At 37.8% G+C, this 18,386-nt stretch overlaps 1 protein-coding gene across 1 annotated transcript in view; it reads right to left on the bottom strand.

Moving 5' to 3' along the window:
* The window catches only part of TEX11 (testis expressed 11), a 211,524-nt gene that overhangs the window by 178,327 nt on the left and 14,811 nt on the right, over nucleotides 1–18,386 (bottom strand). Inside the window, exons 3-5 of the mRNA XM_025276046.2 lie at nucleotides 15,473–15,594; nucleotides 8,358–8,442; nucleotides 3,495–3,574 (exon numbers count right to left, since the gene is read on the bottom strand). Of these exons, the coding sequence (XP_025131831.2) occupies nucleotides 3,495–3,574; nucleotides 8,358–8,442; nucleotides 15,473–15,594 (287 nt within the window). The remainder of the gene's footprint in view (nucleotides 1–3,494; nucleotides 3,575–8,357; nucleotides 8,443–15,472; nucleotides 15,595–18,386) is intronic.

Here is an 18,386-nt window from a genome sequence, read left to right on the forward strand (position 1 = left end):
GAGATACAGAACAAACAAGAGTGGTGGTGAGTTGATGATTACTCTAGCTGAGTGATGAGTAAATAGGGGAATCATACTGTATCTTCTACTTTGTGTGTACATTTGAGCTTTTCAATAAAATACTGTTTTAAAATACTGGGAAAAATAGTTTCCATTAAAAACATACTTGCTTATAGGGAGCAAGACAGAGGTAGAAAGGGATGGAGTAGAAAACTATTACTTTTGACTACTTTCATTACTTTTCATAAATTCTGAATTATAAGTTCAGCATTTAGTCCACTGAATCACTGTACTAACAACTACAGTACTACTGAGACCTCTAATGGTAACAGATATAATTATTATGAAAGTAACATTGATAGCATGAAAAGACAAAAACATACGACACTGGAAGATGAGACTCCCAGGTCAGCAGGTGTCCAATATACTACTGGGGAAGAGCAGAGAAATAGCTCCAGAAAAGAACGAAGAGGCTGGGCCAAAGCAAAAACGATGCTCAGTTGTGGATGTGTCTGGTGCTGAAAGTAGAGTTCGATGCTATGGAGAACAATATTGCATAGGAACCTGGAATGTTAGATCCATGAATCAAGGTAAATTGGACATGGTCAAGCAGGAGATGGCAACAGTTAGCACTGTCATTTTAGGAATCAGTGAACTAAAATGGATGGGAATGGGAGAATTTAATTCAGATGACTGTTATACCTACTACTGTGGGCAAGAATCCCTTAGAAGGAATGGAGTAGCCCTCATAGTCAACAGAAGAGCCCAAAACGCAGTGCTTGGGGAGCAATCTCAAAAACGACAGAATGATCTCTGTTCGTTTCTAAGGCAAATCATTCAATATCACAAAAATCCAAGTCTATGCCCAAATCACTAAATGCCAAAGAAGCTACCAAGTTGAACAGTTCTATGAAGACCTACAACACCTTCTAGAACACCCAAAAAAGATGTCCTTTTCATCATAGGGGACTGGAAGGCAAAGTAAGAAGTCAAAAGATAACTGGAGTAACAGGCAAGTATGTCCTTGGAGTACAAAATGAAGCAGACCAAAGGACAACAGAGTTTTGCCAAGAGAATGCACTGGTTATAGCAAACACCCTCTTCCAACAACACAAGAGAAGACTCTACACATGGACATCACGAGATGTCAATACCGAAATCAGACTGATTATATTCTTTTCAAAGATGGAGAAGCTCTATACAGTCAGCAAAAACAAGACCGGGAGCTGACTATGGCTCAGATCATGAATTCATTATTGCCAAATTCAGACTTAAATTGAAGAAAGTAGGGAAAACCACTAGGCCATTTAGGTACGACCTAAATCAAATCCCTTACAATTATACAGTGGAAGTGAGAAATAGATTCAAGGGATTAGATCTGACAGACAGAGTGCCTGAAGAACTGTGGATGGAGGTCTGTTAACACTGTACAAGAGGTGGTGACCAAAATCATCCCCAAGAAAAAGAAATGCAAGAAGGCAAAGTGGTTGTCTGAGGGGGCCTTACAAATAGCTGAGAAGAGAAGGAAAAGGCAAAGGAGAAAGGGAAAGATATACCTAACTCAATGCAGAGTTCCAGAGAACAGCAAAGAGAGAAAAGAAAGCCTTCTTGAGTGAACAAGCCAAAGAAAAAGAGGAAAACTAGAAATCTCTTCAAAAAAAAAAAATAGACACCAAGGAACACTTCATGCAAAGATAAACATAATAAAAGAGAGAAACAGTAAGGACCTAGCATAAGTAGAAGAGATTAAGAAGAAGTGGAAAGAATTAACAGAAGAACTACACAAAAAAGGTCTTATTGACCTGGATAAGCACAATGGTGTGTGTGGCCACTGACCCAGAGGCCAGACATCTTGGAGTGTGAAATCAAGTGGGCCTTAGGAAACATTACTATGAAGAAAGCTAGTGGACGTGATGGAATTCCAGCTGAGCTATTTCAAACCTAAAAGATGATGCTGCACTCAATATGTCAGAAAATTTGGAAAACTCAGCAGAGGCCACAGGACTGAAAAAGGTCATTTTTCATTCCAATCCCAAAGAAAGGTAATACCAAAGAATGTTCAAACTACCGTACAATTGTCCTCATTTCACATGGTAGCAAGGTAATGCTCAAAATCCTTCAAGCTAGGCTTCAGCAGTACATGAACCAAAAAATTCCAGATGTTCAAGCTGGATTTAGAAAAGGCAGAGGAACCAGAGATCAAATTGCCAACATCTGCTTGATCATACAGAAAGCAAGGGACTTCCAGAAAAACACCTACTTCTGCTTCACTTACTACACTAAAGCTTTTGACTGTGTGGATCACAAGCAGCTATGGAAAATTCTTAAAGAGATGGGAATACCAGATCACCTTACCTGTCTCATGAGAAACCTGTATGCAGGTCGAGAAGCAACAGTTAGAACTGGACATGGAACAAAGGACTGGTTGAAAATTAGGAAAGGAGTACATCAAGGCTGTATATTGTCACCCAGCTTATTTAACTTATATGCAGAGTACAACATGTGAAATGCCGGGCTGGATGAATCACAAACTGGAATCAAGACTGCTGGGAGAAATACCAACAATCTCAGATATGCAGATGATACCACTATATTGGCAGAAAGCAAAGCGGAACTGAAGAGGCCCTTGGTGAAGGTGAAAGAGGAGAGTGAAAAGTCTGGCTTAAAGCTCAGCATCAAAAGCTAAGATCATCGCATCCAGTCCCATCACTTCATGGCAAACAAATGGGGGAAAAATAGAAACGGTGGCAGGTTTTTTTTCTCTTGGGTTAAACAATCACTGTGGAAGGTGACTGCAGCCATGAAATTAAGATGGTTGCTCCTTTGGAGAAAAGCTATGACAAACCTAGACAGCATATTTAAAAGTAGAGACATCTCTCTCAAAGCAACAAAGGTCCATCTGTATAGTCAAAGCTATGGTTTTTCCAGTAGTCATGTACAGATGTGAGAGATGGACCATAAAGAAGGCTGAGCACTGAAGAACTGATGCTTTTCAAGTGTGGTGCTAGAGAATACTCTTAAGAATCCCTTAGACAGCAAGGAAATCAAACCAGTCAATCCTAAAGGAAATCAACCCTGAATATTCATTGGAATGACTGATGCTGAAGCTGAAGCTCCAATATTTTGGCCACCTGATGCAGAGAACCAACTCACTGGAAAAGCCCTGATGTTGGGAAAGACAGAGGGCAGGAGGAGAACGGGGCAAGAGAGGATGAAATGCTTGGATGGCATTACTGACAATGAACACAAGTTTGAGCAAACTCCAGGAGATGGTAAGGCACAGGGAAGCCCGGTTTGCTGCAGTCCATGGTGTCACAAGGAGTCAAACACAACTTAGAGACTGAATAACAACAACATTGACAGAACTAAAGGATATAACACCTTTTCCATGTTTACACTAAATTCAACCATCTTCACAGGAAAATTCAACCATTTTCACAGGAGTAATGACTATCTCACTGCATGTGCCCTCTCCTGATTTAATTAGGACTTACCAAAAATTGTCTTTGAATAGCTTCTTCTGAAGCATCTGGGTGTTCACACATGCGAATCAACTTACAAGCAACATGCTGCACTGCAAAACAGTAATTCAGCAATTAAGACACGCATAAACACAAAACATTCATTCTCCTTTTATATATACCTATAAAGAGAAAAGAGGAGTGAAGTAAAATCATATTTGTTGTTAAAAATAGGACTTTTAAAGGCCTTTTTAAAAAATCAATTACCAAAAGTAGATGACCTGAAAATTACCAAATGAATAATTTGCTTAAGTCAAACAGGTATTTTCAAATTTTAATTTCTACAGGTCTTAAATCCCAAAGACTCATATGATGCTCTTGTATGCACCATGCCAGCAGGAAAATTCTTAGTAGAATTGGAATCTAAAGCTATTCAACATCTGACAAAATTTCTGAATATCAGAATATTTTAAGATTATTCTCCTAAAATGTGAAACTTCCTAAATACACTATTTTCTTCAGATGAGGTAAAGTTCTTGAAGCATAACTTAGATATCTTCGTTGTACAGTTAATTCACCCTGAAAATAGGAAAGCTTGAATAACTGTAACCTTATTTGTGTGGTTTCTTTCATCATAAAACATACCCAGATTTTTAAAGATAACTCCACATATAACTGAACTAATTGCCTTGATATTTTCAAAACTTGGCAGCCATTCTATCTATGCTAATATCATTTTAATTAATATTCCAATAAAAAGCGATTTGCCCAGCTTAAATTACAGGATAATTGAAGTAATCAAATTTTTATTAACCATCACAAAATGTAAAATTTATTCATTCCCTCAACAAATTTAATTTGTTTCTGGAAAAAAACTTACAGTAAAATAATTTCTAAACATATATTTACTTTGTCTTGCATTTCCAGTTTTGAAAATGTTTCTTTTTTTCCAAAGTTTACTAATTTTTCAGTATTCTCAACGACCCTGATCTCTCAATTATTTCCCCTCTCCAAAGATATCTTCAGTGCTTCCCTCTCTATTCCTTCCCCACTACCTTCAAATATATCTATTTCCCTTATTTGAAAAAATTCAACTAACCCCACTGTGCTTCAAGCTTCCATCCCATTTCACCTCTTCCTCTCATTTCCAAACTTTTTTTTTTTAATTATTTGGCTGCATCAGGTCTTAATTGCAGCACTTAGGGTCTTCTGGTTAAGGCATGTGGTCTCTCTAGTTGTGGTGCAGGCTTGTGGGATCTTAGTTCCCAGATCAGGGATCAAACCTGTGTCCCTTGCATTGCAAGGTGGTTCTTAACAAGGACCACCAAGAAAAGTCTCAAATTTTCATGATCTGAATGACCTACTATCTCAATTTTATTACTGCTCCCTCTTTTCCCTAATGTCCTGCAATCTGTTAGGCTTCATTATCATTTTACTAAAGCTGCACTCACAAAGATCAGCTTCCCTGACTTCACAGCAACATTTCCCAATGATCATAACCTTTTTGAAAAATACCACTTCCTTCACCTCACTCTATCCTAGTTCAGCATGAAGCAGTGTCCCTCTGTGGGAACTGTCTTAGTCTAAGAACTTTGCTCCAGGACTACATTCTTAATCCAGGTGTATATAACTATCACCATTAAGCCTTCTGACCAAAGGCAGCTGAGGCTAAGACAGAACGCTATTTCAGTATAAAGATGTTTTCTTTGATGTTGTTGTTCTATCCTCATCTTCTCATCAGCCTGTTCTTGGCCCTCTATACTATAAATATCCTGGTTAGGTGCTTGTTGACAGGCTTTACACAAAACAAAGATTTTTTCTCACATCTCTAACTTTACACAAAACATAGATTTGCATCTGCTGGCACTTGTGAATTCTTTATTTGTCCTGTTTATTTAGCTTTAATCCATTCCTTTCTAAATCTTCAAGAATAATGTGCCTTGTATTTTCATTCTGGAGTCTTACCTTGTCCCTTTTACCTACTACCTGCCATAACATGGTTTGACAACCCTATAAAGGAGTATGTACTCAATAAGTGCATAGTGCTTATTTAACTTATATGCAGAGTCCATCATGTGAAATGCCGGGCTGGATGAAGCACAAGCTGGAATCAAGACTGCTGAGAGAAATATCAATAACCTCAGATATGCAGATGACACCACCCTTACGGCAGAAAGTGAAGAGGAACTAAAGAGCCTCTTGATGAAAGTGAAAGAGGAGAGTGAAAAAGCTCGCTTAAAACTCCACATTCAAAAAACTAACATCATGGCATCCAGTCCCATCACTCCATGGCAAACAGATGGAGAAACAATGGAAACAGGGACAGACTTTATTTTCTTGGGCTCCAAAATCACTGCAGATGGTGACTGCAGCCATGAAATCAAAAGACACTTGCTCCTTGGAAGAAAACCTATGACAAACCTAGACAGCATATTAAAAAGCGGAGGTATTATTTTGCTGACAAATGTCCATCTAGTCAAAGCTATAGTTTTTCCAGGAGTCATGTATGGATGTGATTGTTGAACTATAAAGAAAGCTGAGCACCAAAGAATCAATGCTTTTGAACTGTGGTGTTGGAGAAGACTCTTGAGAGTCCCTTGGACTGCAAGGAGATCAAACCAGTCAGTCCTAAAGGAAATCAGTCCTGAATATTCATTGGAAGGACTGATGCTAAAGCTGGAGCTCCAATACTTTGGCCACCTGATGTGAAGAATTGACTCATTGGAAAAGACCATGATGCTGGGCAAGATTGAAGGTGGGAGGAGAAGGGGACAACAGAGGATGAGATGGTTAGATGGCATCACTGACTTGATGAACATGAGTATGAGTGAGTCCTGGGAGTTGGTGATGGACATGGAAGCCTGGTATGCTGCAGTCCATGGGGTCGCCAAGAGTCAGACACGACTGAGTGACTGAACTGAAGTGCATGGTGAGTATCCTCTAGAATATTTTGACTATTCCTTTTATGTCTCCTATCCTTGCTCTTTTACTTCTTTTACTTAACTGGAAGAATTAAGGTTAAAATCTCACTACTCTATTCTCTCAACACCATTGGTTCTTAAAATTTGCTGTGCATGAAAATTCCTAAGAAATTTTTTCAAATTATAGACATGCCCAGAATTCCTCCTAAACCCCAAAATCAAAACCTCCAATGATGGGGCCTCGGCATCTGTATTTGAAAAAGGCTCCACAAGGGACTCTCATTTATATGAATATTTAAGAACCACTGTTCTTTCTTTTCTCCCTCTGAGAATTCAACAACTTGTGTGGCTTCAACAATCACCTCCATGTGAATAACTATCAAATCTATAGGCAGCCCAACCTTTCACACAAGCTCCAGTCTCACATCTCTAACTTTACTGTCACCTCAAATACAACAGGTCTAAAACTAAAGTTTACAAGTCATTTGTCTACTTCTCGCTTTCCCATTTCTGTCCATTGTTCCATAATCCTTCCCAAGAATACAAAATTATAGTGCATAAATCTTGAATGACTTTTTTGATCACATAACATAATCCAGGCACATTGAATTTGTTTTTGAGACAAAATATCTTCCAACCAATCAATGTATTTTGGAAATAAAATTTTTTTAAACCAGATGCTTCCTGCACTACATCCTGTATTCCACTGTATCTTAAAAATTCTGTACACATAACAAGCACCCAAATATCTAAGAACTGCAGAGTCAGTACATTATGAAAGGTCCTAGGGCTACAGCTGCCATTTCATCTACCAAATCCCCACTACTGGGCAAGAAGTGAAAAACAGCCAGAGCAGTGTCCCTTGATATGCAGAATGGGAGGAGTTTAGAATTAACCCATTTTAACATCACACAATTCATCTGTACAGTAGGTTTCTCCCACAGATGAATTTCCAACTCTTCCCTCCTCACAACTCCAGGATCTAAGCCTTCTAGGAGCAATGATATCAACATTTATCTGAGAGTTAAAGAGATAGAACTGTTCTCTAAACATCTTAATAGAAGAATGGGCTAATAAGTAAGTATATTATTGACTATACTAACCACTAAGTACCCAATACGTACACTGAGGTTGTATACAGTTTGGTTTATATTCATACAGATATATATTTAGTATTAAATTCTATTTGTTGCATACAGACAAAATTCATTTGTCTGCAAGGCAAAGCACTCCAGAGATTCACCTTTTGACAGGTTGCCTCAACATATTCTTTATAATGAGGAAATATACTTTCCATAAATGCATTAACTGTCACTATCCTTGTTGGAAATCAGTATCTGTCAGCACACTAGATCCTGCCCATTTAGCTAAAGTGCTCATACTCTGCCAGAAAGTGGATCACATTTAATACACCAAAGCAGATGAATATGGTTTGGGGTTTTTTTTTCAGTTGTTATTCTTGTTTGCTCTATAATTTTCCTCAGTAACTCAGTCCAATGTTTATCAACCCACCTCATGAAGAAACTATTCTTTACAGATTTTTTATTCAATCTAAATTCCTCACACAGCAACATTTTTCATTATTTTCTTAATGGAGAAGAGAACCTACTATTTGATGGTTCTTCAGAATCCAGAAGATTCTGATCATCTCTTCTCCAGAGAAATAAACCACGTCCTTTGACATTTCTTCAAGTTCTCATTTTCCCCACCTCATTTTTAATCATCTTTTTTGTTCACCACCAGACTATTTCTTCAGTGAAGCTTTTAAATTTCTATGAAAAAGAGCTAACCTCTGAAAAATGATAAAACCAAGGCAGGGTTTGCTCAAGAAACTACAGTCTAAGGATTGTTTTGTTTAATTTTCTTTCAACAAATATGCATTTAAGAACTGATAAAAATATTTAAATTACAGGAACACAATCTGATGTACAATAAGAATATTCCTCATAGTATGAGTTACTAAACATATACGTACCTTTAGCTTTCTGTTCTTCATTTAACACCATATCTATATTATTGGTAATTATCCAGTTCCACAGGTTTACTGCCATTTCTTCAATCTGTGCAACAGAAACATCTTCTTAGTTAAAATACTGTCTGCCTCCAATGATATTTTATTTCTTGCATGTTTCACATTTATGTGACTATTGTGGGTTATTAACATGTCTGTTGGGAGCAGCATTAGGCATTACTGACAAAATGGAGGCATGGCCCCAACCCCCTCTCCTCATCCCGCAGGCACGGTCCTGGGATGAAGGAGTTAGGTCTTGTGATTCTGACTTGTTCTTTCCTTTCTTCAGTTGAGTCGGCTGGTAAGAATGTTAAGGTGCTTATTGTTCTTGAGAGAAGCATGAGAAAGCACAAAGCCTTCTGCAGTTGTGCCCAGAAAATAATCTATAAAGTAACCATTGACATTTGTTCAAGGATCTTTACAAATAATGTTCCAGGCTGAGCACGTAGGTGGCAGCTTGAGGCCATGGGAAGGATTGTTATCTGAGACCTGTTTGTGAGGGAAATATTTATGACAAAAGAAGTTTGCTGAGTTTAGGGTTTAGGAGTAATTATGAATAGTTACAAGCTAAAAGTTTAAGGAATGTTGAAGTGTTAGCATATTTTACTATAGCTTACAGAGATTAGGAATTTTAAAGATATTAATAGCTAGAAGCCTTTTTAGGAGATGGTGATCTTAAGGTGCTAGAGGCAAACAGGATTTAGAAAGATAAGAAATAAACTGAGGAATGTAGCATGAGTTACAATGTAATCACAAGTTAAGTATAGGACACATAAGAGGAAGTAGATAATAGATAGTAAAGCCATTCTGAGAGAATTGCTGAAGCAGGAACTCTGTAGGGCAACAATGATTTCTGGAGACAATAAATCTGGGTGTGGTGGGGGGACTAAAAATGTCAAACCTCTGACCTAATGCTTTTGTCAAAGTATAAAAGAAAACCCGAAGCTTAAAATAAACATGTAGCCCCGCACCTTGAGTCAGAGGCTACATCATTGTCCATCGACACCGCTCACCCCTTCAGGCTGATTCCCTGGCTGCTGGAGCTGGACTCCGGCACATGTCCTCCATAACCTAGTCTCATTTTACCTTTTCTCCCAAAAACTTAGCATCAGAGTAATTATATCACTGTCCTATCAACACAACTTGTTCATTCCTATCTGTGTACCTTTATTCATACAAACCAGTCAGTCCTAAAGGAAATCAACCCTGAATATTCACTGGAAGGACTGTTGCTGACATAGAAGCTCCAGTACTTTGGCCACCTGATGTGAAGAGCCAACTCACTGGAAAAGACCCTGATGCTGGGAAAGATTGAGGGCAGGAGGAGAAGGGGGCAACAAAGGACGAGATGGTTGGATGGTACCACCAACTCATTGGACATGGGTTTGAGCAACCTTCAGGAGATAGTGAAGGACAGGGGAGCCTGGCATGCTGCAGTCCATGGGGGTGCAAAGAGGACACAACTTAGTGACTAAACAACAAGAAATTCATACTGTTGGCTTCACCAGATATACCTCCTCCCCTTATCTTTATGTAATTCAAATTCAACCTCACCAAGAACATACATGAAATTTTCAACAACCACTACATTCTTCATTATCTTTCTCTTCTTTGAATTCCTGTATTCACTAAGTTTCACATAACTGAACAATTAATTATGCTACTTTGTATTATTTATCTTTTGTTTTTGTTGTTACTCTTATTTCCCAACTAGGCTTCTTGATATCAAAGATCGTATCTTACTCAATTTATGTAGCACTCACATTACCTACCAAAGTGCTAAGTAAAGAATACATATTCAAATAATAAGATTCATTTTACTATGTCCTGTTCTGGGAACAAGGGGAGCAAAGATTTTGGCAGCTTCTTTTGGGGTTTATCTTTCTATCAGGTCAACCAGATGAAAAAATGAATCAATCTCATAGCATCAAAAGAATAAAATTTGCAGTAAGTTGGCTTCTGGCAAGAGATCTCTAGAGGCAATAGTTGATCCTGGGTGGTACTACTGCCTGAGACCAATATACCATAGCTCTGGCCTAAATCTCCCAGTGTGCTATAGTGACGACAATACAAGTTATATACCTACCATTCTTATCATAAACATATTGATAGCAAATGACTAAAAGGAATAATAACTGGAAAAAAACTTAAACTCAGTCTGTGTACAATAATGGTACACAATTGTATTTTAGTTTATTTGTTTATTTTCTCCAGTGCCACTTTTTCCCCCTATGGTTTCAAATTTCCCTGATGAGCTCTGCTTTGAACAGATTATTTATTTGGCATGGCCATCATTTCACTAACTATTCTGCAGCTAATTGTCATGCTCACCTCCATCTCGCTCACATAGTATCCCCATCCCACAACTGACCTAATGACTTTCACATGAAGTATTATTTGATATGTTTCATCAAAAGCATATGGAGTTAATATTTGACTCAAAATTTCCCAGAAAAACAAATGGTATTTAGGGGGAAATATTAACATGAGAATAAAGCAACTTAAAGAAGTTGCCTTTTTTGGTATTTTAGAAAGCAATTTAACAATATGTAAAAAGAGCCAAAAAATGTTCTTATCTTTTGACACAGAAATTGTTTTACTGAAATAATCTAAAATATGGAGGGGATAATCTCTGCACTTAATAGTGTTCCTCATATCATCATTTACAATAGTGAAAAATTAAGAACAATATAAGCACTCAGTAATAAAGAAATATATAGATAAATTACAATAAATCTACTAGATGGAATGTTATTCAGTCATTTAAGACAGTGATCATGGACTTCCCTGGTGGCCCAGTGGTTAAGACTCCACCTGCCAACACAGGGGACATAGGTTCAATTCTTGGTCCAGGAAGATTCTACATTTCTCAGGACAACTAAGCCTGCATCTCACAACTACTAAAGTCCACAGGCCCTAGAGTAACAAAACAATAAATACTGTTATGATTCCACTTATATGAGGTACCAAGAGTAGTCAAACTTATGGAGATAGAAAGCAGAATGCTGGTTGACAGAGTCTGGGGAAAAGGAAAATGAAGTAGTTGTTTAACAGGTATAGAATTTCAGTTTTTCAAGATGAAAAGAGTTCAGGAATTGGTTGCACAATGATGTGAATGTACTTGATACTACTGAATTTTACATTTTAAAATAGTTAAAGATGGTAAATTTTATGTTATGTATACTTTACCACAATTAAAAATAAAACAAGCACAGTGAGATACTACTTTACATTCACTAGGATGGCTATAATCAAAAAGACAGATAACAATAAATTTTGCTCCTGATGTGGAAAAATTGGGTCACTCGTACACTGCTTGTGGGAATGTAAAATGGTACAGTCACTTTGGAAAACAATCCAACAGTTCCTCAAAAACAAAAGAGTTACTATATGACCAGCAAATTCACTCTTAGGTACACACCTGGAAGAAATGACAGAAACCAACAAAATTTCTGTAAAGCAATTATCCTTCAATTAAAAGATAAATGTTTTAAAATATGTAAAACCTGTACATGAATGCTCATAGCAGCATTATTTTTAAGACATTCATTCTCCTCAGATTTATATGTAGATTTAATATAATCCTTATTAAAATATCAACAGAGCTTTTTTTCACTTGAATTAATACTTGTTTTAATTAGAGGATATTACTTAACAATATTGTGATGGTTTTTGCCATACATCAACATGAACTGGCCATAGGTATATATATGTTCCCTCCCTCTTGAACCCTCCTCCCACCTCCCTCCCCATCCCACCCCTCTAAGGTATCACAGAGCACCAGCTTTGGGTTCTCTGTGTAATACATCCAACTCCCACTAGCTATCTATTTTACATATACTAGCATATATGTTGGAGAAGGCAATGGCAACCCACTCCAGTACTCTTGCCTGGAAAATCCCATGGACGGAGGAGGCTGGTGGGCTGCAGTCCATGGCGTCGCTGGGAGTCAGACACGACTGAGCGACTTCACTTTCACTTTCATGCATTGGAGAAGGAAATGGCAACCCACTCCAGTGTTCTTTCCTGGAGAATCCCAGGGATGGGAGAGCCTGGTGGGCTGCCATCTCTGGGGTCACACAGAGTCGGACACGACCGAAGCAACTTAGCAGCAGGAGCAGCAGCAGCGTACATGCTTCAAGGCTATTCTCTCAAATCATTCCACCCTGTCCTTCCCTCACTGTGTCCAGAAGTCTATTTTGTAGACACAGACAGCAAAGTGTATCTCCTTTGCTGCCCTGCAAATAGGATCATCAATACTATCTTTCTAGACTCCATATATATTCATTAATATATGATATTTGTCTTTCTCTTTCTGACTTACTTCACTCTGTATAATAGGCTCTAGGTTGATCTACCTCATTAGCACTGACTCAAATGCATTCCTTTTTATAGCTGAATAATATTCCATTACTGATGGACCCTGATGCTGGGAAAGACTGAAAGCAAAAGAGGGTGGCAGAGGATGACAATTGGATAGCATCACCAATTCAATGGACATGAACTTGGGCAAACTCTGGGAGATAGTGAGGAACAGGGAGTGGTGGTGTGCTACAGTCCATGGAGTTGCAAAGAGTTAGAAATGACCTAGTGACTGAACAACAACAACATTCCTTTGTGAATACGTACCACAACTTCCTTATCTATTCATCTGTCAGTGGACATCTAGGTTGCTTCCATGTCCAAGATATTGTTAATAGCGCCATAGCAACATTATTTATAGCAGCCAAAAAGTATAAACAGCCCAAATGTTCATCAACAGATGAATGGATATACAAAATGTGACATACCCAAAGAATGAAGTATTATTCAGCCATAAAAGGTAATGAGTTACAGATACATGCTACAACATGAAAGAACTTTGAAAACATTATGCTAAGGGAAGATCCCCTGGAGAAAGTAGAGGCTACCCACTCCAGTATTCTGGCCTGGGGGTCGCAAAGAGTTGGATACAACTGAGCGACTTGCACTTTCACTTTCAAGTGAAAGAAGTCAGTCCCAAAAGACCACATATTGTATAATTCCATTTATATAATATGTCCAGAATAGGCAAATCCATAGGGACAGAAAGTAGATTAGAAGCTGTCTAGAGCTGGAGAAGAAAGAAGGAAATAGAGTGTGTTTCTTTCTGGGGTGATGAAAATGTTCTGAAGTTCACTTTGGTGATGAGTATACAACTCTGTGAAATACTAAAAATCATTGACTTGTACACTTGGGTAAACTATATGGCATATGAATCATATATAAAGCTACATACATGTGTGTGTGTGGGTATTAGTCACTCAGTCGTGTCCGACTCTTTGTGACCCCATGGACTGTAGCCCACCAGGCTCCTCTGCCCAGGGGATTCTCCAGGCAAGAATACTGGAGTGGGTTGCTGTGCCCTTCATATGAAAGATATTTACAATAAACTTTCTTCTCACCTTTCCATTTGTACAGTCACCTAAATGGAAGGATCTGCCCAAGGTAAACATTTTCAAAATGTTTCAGAACCCCAAGGCAATTTCAAAATTAAGTGACAGACTTCCAATTAAACACTAGAAAAAAAATACCCTCCCCTCAAAAAAAGCACTACCTCCGAAGGCTTATATTCAACTGAGTTCCCCACTACTAGGTAGTTTCTTATTCTACTGCAAAAGGAAGGAAAAGAGAATTACTATTAAGTGACTAACTACTATGTATAAGATGGGTTTAGAAAAAGCAGAGGAACCAGAGATCAAATTGCCAACATCCATTGGATCATACAGAAAGCAAGGGAATTCCAGAAAAACATCTTCTGCTTCATTGACTAGGCTAAAGCCTTTGACTGTGTTAATCACAACTGTGGAAAATTATTAGAGATAGGAATACAAGATCATTTTATCTGTCTCATGAGAAACTTGTATGCAGGCAAGAAGTAACAATTACAACTGGATGTGGAACAACTGATTGGTTCAAAACTGAGAAAGGAGTATGACAAGGCTGTATATTGTCACCCTGTTAATTACATGCAGAGTACATCATGCAAAATGCAGGGCTGAATTAATCACAAGCTGGAATTAAGATTGCCAGGAGAAATATCAAAAATCTCAGATAAGCAGATGACACCACCCCAATGGCAGAAAGAGAAGAACTAAAGAGCCTCTTGATGAGGGTGACAGAGGAAAGTGAAAAAGCTGGCTTAATTAAAAAAACTAAGATCATGGCATCTGATCCCATCACTTCATGGCACATAGAAGGGGCTCCAAAATCACTGCAGATGGTGAGCACAGCCATGAAATTAGAAGATGCTTGCTCCTTGGAATAAACGCTATATAACAAATCTCAACAGCATATTAAAAGCAGAGACGTCACTTTGCCAACAAAGGTCTGTATAGTCAAAGCTATGGTTTTTCCAGTCATCATATACAGATGTGATAGCTGGACCATAAAGAATGCTGAGCACTGAAGAACTGATGCTTTCAAACTGTGGTGCTGGAGAAGACTCTCGAGAGTCCCTTTGCCTGCAAGGAGATCAAACCAGTCAATCCTAAAGGAAACCAACCCTGAATGGAATGATGCTGAAGCTGATGCTCTAGTACTTTGGCCACCTGATTCAAAGAGCCGACTCATTAGAAAAGGCCCTGAAAGACTAAAAGCTAAAGGAGAAGGGGGCAGGAGAGAATGAGACGGTTAGGCAGCATCACAAACTCAGAGGACATGAATCTGAGCAAACTCCAGGAGATAGTGAAGGACAGGGGAGCCTGATGTGGTACAGTCCGTGAGTCATAAAGTCAGACACAACTTAGCAACTGAACAACAACCCAGGACCTAAAATATGTTATTTTGTTCACTATTCATGACAACATTGGGAGGTGGGTTTTATTATTCTCTTTTTAACATATGAGAAGAGTGAAGCCTAGAGAGGTTAAATAGTACATATTAAATTTGAGACATATTTTTCCATTGGTTTCTAAAACACTATTTTACCTAAATGTGCCATTAGGCTTGATTTCTATGTATTTAGATTTCATGTTAATCATGAAGATTGTTTTTTTATTTATACATTAATTAAAACAGTGAATCATAAAAACTTATCATAAAATTATTTTTATACCAACCTGAGAATCCCGTATTTCAGCCATAGACTCTCTGTTGATATTTCCTATATCCATGAAGAGTTTATCAATTGCCTCAGGTGTGGTAGGTGAAATGTCTGTCGCAATTAGGTTTTCAATAGTTTCTGAAATAACAATAAATGATAAAAGTGACATGAACTATCAACAGTGGCTGAAACTAGCAAATCATTCTGAAATCTGTTCCTACAGCATGAAGAAACTCCAATGATCCTTAGGGTAAAACTGAACTGGAGCTAAAGTTTATTTTAGCTAAAGGAAGAGTACAATTTTCAAATAAATTTTCTATTTCCTGGGACTCACTTGTTTATAACTTAATCATCATTACTCATTCTCAAAGTAAAATGCATTGACTTCACAAATAGTATTGTAATTAATAGGTCATTTTAAAACTATAAAATAGAAATTAACAATGTCTTCAAAACTACAAAATCTAGAAATTCTGAAGGGAGACTTAAGATATATGCCCTGTAAAACTGAGATACTTATTAATACATTCAAACATTAGGCAGACATACTCTGAAGTCTTGACCCTACTTTCTGAGAAAAAAAATGACATGCTCAGTTAGCAACAACATTAACCAGTTACTGAATCTATAGAAATGATTTCACCATTTTCTAAGACTTGAGCTTCAGAATCCATATGGCTGAACCTGATTAAGCCATAGAATTCCTTAAAATTAAAACATGATGTATAACCATAATTGATGCTTTTCACATTATCAAAATTGAAGTTTTTTCAAACTCATGTAACAGAGGTCTCGATAACCTACGTCTCTAATTTCTTGCATTGCTTCTGAGCATTAACTAGCATTAACGATACTAATAAGAACACCTTCTGGAATATTTTTAATCTGCTACAATAAACAGATTTTTAACCTGTTAAAATAAACAATACATCTTCTAAATTAAATTCTTTGTTAAATATCAGAAAATAGAGTCACATAGCCACTTCACAAAGCAAACTATTTTCAAATATACTCAAATATTTTTTAAAGCTCATAGAATCTTTAGAACCCTTCATGATCAGATTTTAGGGAAAACATACCATATATATTTCAGAGGCCTCAAGTAATGATACATATGAAAATAAAAACCTCTAGCTTCCTTACTCCCATAAAGCAGTTAATAAGCTAATATTAAATTTTTTTATTCTTCTAAGATTAGGTAACCATTATGCCTTGCTCAAAATACTGATAACAGATTTAGGCAAGTTTAGAATGGAAGAAAGTATTTGCAAATCATATATCTGATAAGGGCTTAATATCCAAAACATATAAAGAAATCAGACAACTTAATGGTAAAAACTCAAACTTAGGAAACATGGTGAAGACCACTAGGTACACGAAGAAAAGAAGCTCAACATTATTTATCATCAAAGAAATGCAAATCAAAACCACAATGAGATATCACCTCACACCTGTTAGAATGGCCATCATAAAAAAAGACAAGCAATAAGAAGTTCTGGCAGGAATCTGGAGAAAAGGGATGCCTCAGCACTGTCAGCGGAAATGTAAATTGGTGCAGCCACTATGGAAAACAGTAAAGTTCCTCAAAAAATTAAAAACAAAACTACCATATGATTCTACTTCTAGGTAGTATCTGAAGAAAATTTAAAAACTAATTGAAAAGATTATGTGCAAACTCATGTTCACTGCAGGACTATTTACAATAGCTAAGATGTGGAAGAGAAGACTACACATGGACATCACCAAAAGGTCAACACCAAAATTAGATTGATTATATCCTTTGCAGCCAAAGATGGAGAAGCTCTATACCATCAGCAAAAACAAGACCAGTAGTGGACTGTGGCTCAGATCATGAACTGCTTATTGCCAAATTCAGACTTAAACTGAAGAAAGTAGAGGAAACCACTAGACCATTCAGTTCAGTTCAGTTCAGTCGCTCAGTCATGTCCGACTCTTTGCGACCCCATGAATTGCAGTACGCCAGGCCTCCCTGTCCATCACCAACTTCCAGAGTTCACCCAAACTCATGTCCATCGAGTTGGTGATGCCATCCAGCCATCTCATCCTCTGTCGTCCCCTTCTCCTCCTGCCCCCAATCCCTCCTAGCATCAGAGTCTATTCAGGTATGACCTAAATCAAATCCCTTATGATTATACAGTCGAAGTGAGAAATGGATTTAAGGGACTAGGTCTGAAACACAGAGTGCCTAATGAACTATGGATGGAGGTTCATGACATTGTACAGGGAGCAAGACCATCCCCAAGAAAAAGAAATGCAAAAAAGCGAAATGGCTGTCTGAGGAGGTCTTACAAATAGCTGTGAAAAGGAGAGAAGCGAAAAGCAAAGGAGAAAAGGAAAGATATAAGCATCTGAATGCAGAGTTCCAAAGAATAGCAAGGACAGGTAAGAAAGCCTTCCTCAGCAATCAATGTAAAAAAAAATAGAGGAAAACAACAGAATGGGGAAGACTAGAGATCTCTTCAAGAAAATTAGAGATACCAAGGGAACATTTCATGCAAAGATGGTATCAATAAAGGACAGAAATGGTATGGACCTAACAGAAGCCGAAGATATTAAGAAGTAGCAAGAATACACAAAAGAACTGTACAAAAAAGATCTTCACAACCCAGATAATCACGATGGGTTGATCACTCACACTCACCTAGAGCCGGACACCCTGGAATGTGAAGTCAAGTGGGCCTTAGGACGCATCACTATGAACAAAGTTAGTGGAGGTGATGGAATTCCAGTTGAGCTATTTCAAATCCTGAAAGATGATGCTGTGAAAGTGCTGCACTCAATATGCCAGCAAATTTGGAAAACTCAGCAGTGGCCACAGGACTGGGAAAAGTCAGTTTTCATTCCAATCCCAAAGATAGGTAATGCCAAAGAATGCTCAAACTACCACACAATTGCACTCATCTCACACG

The sequence above is a fragment of the Bubalus bubalis genome, chromosome X, assembly GCF_019923935.1.
Source record: "Bubalus bubalis isolate 160015118507 breed Murrah chromosome X, NDDB_SH_1, whole genome shotgun sequence".
Taxonomy (NCBI): Eukaryota; Metazoa; Chordata; class Mammalia; order Artiodactyla; family Bovidae; genus Bubalus; species Bubalus bubalis.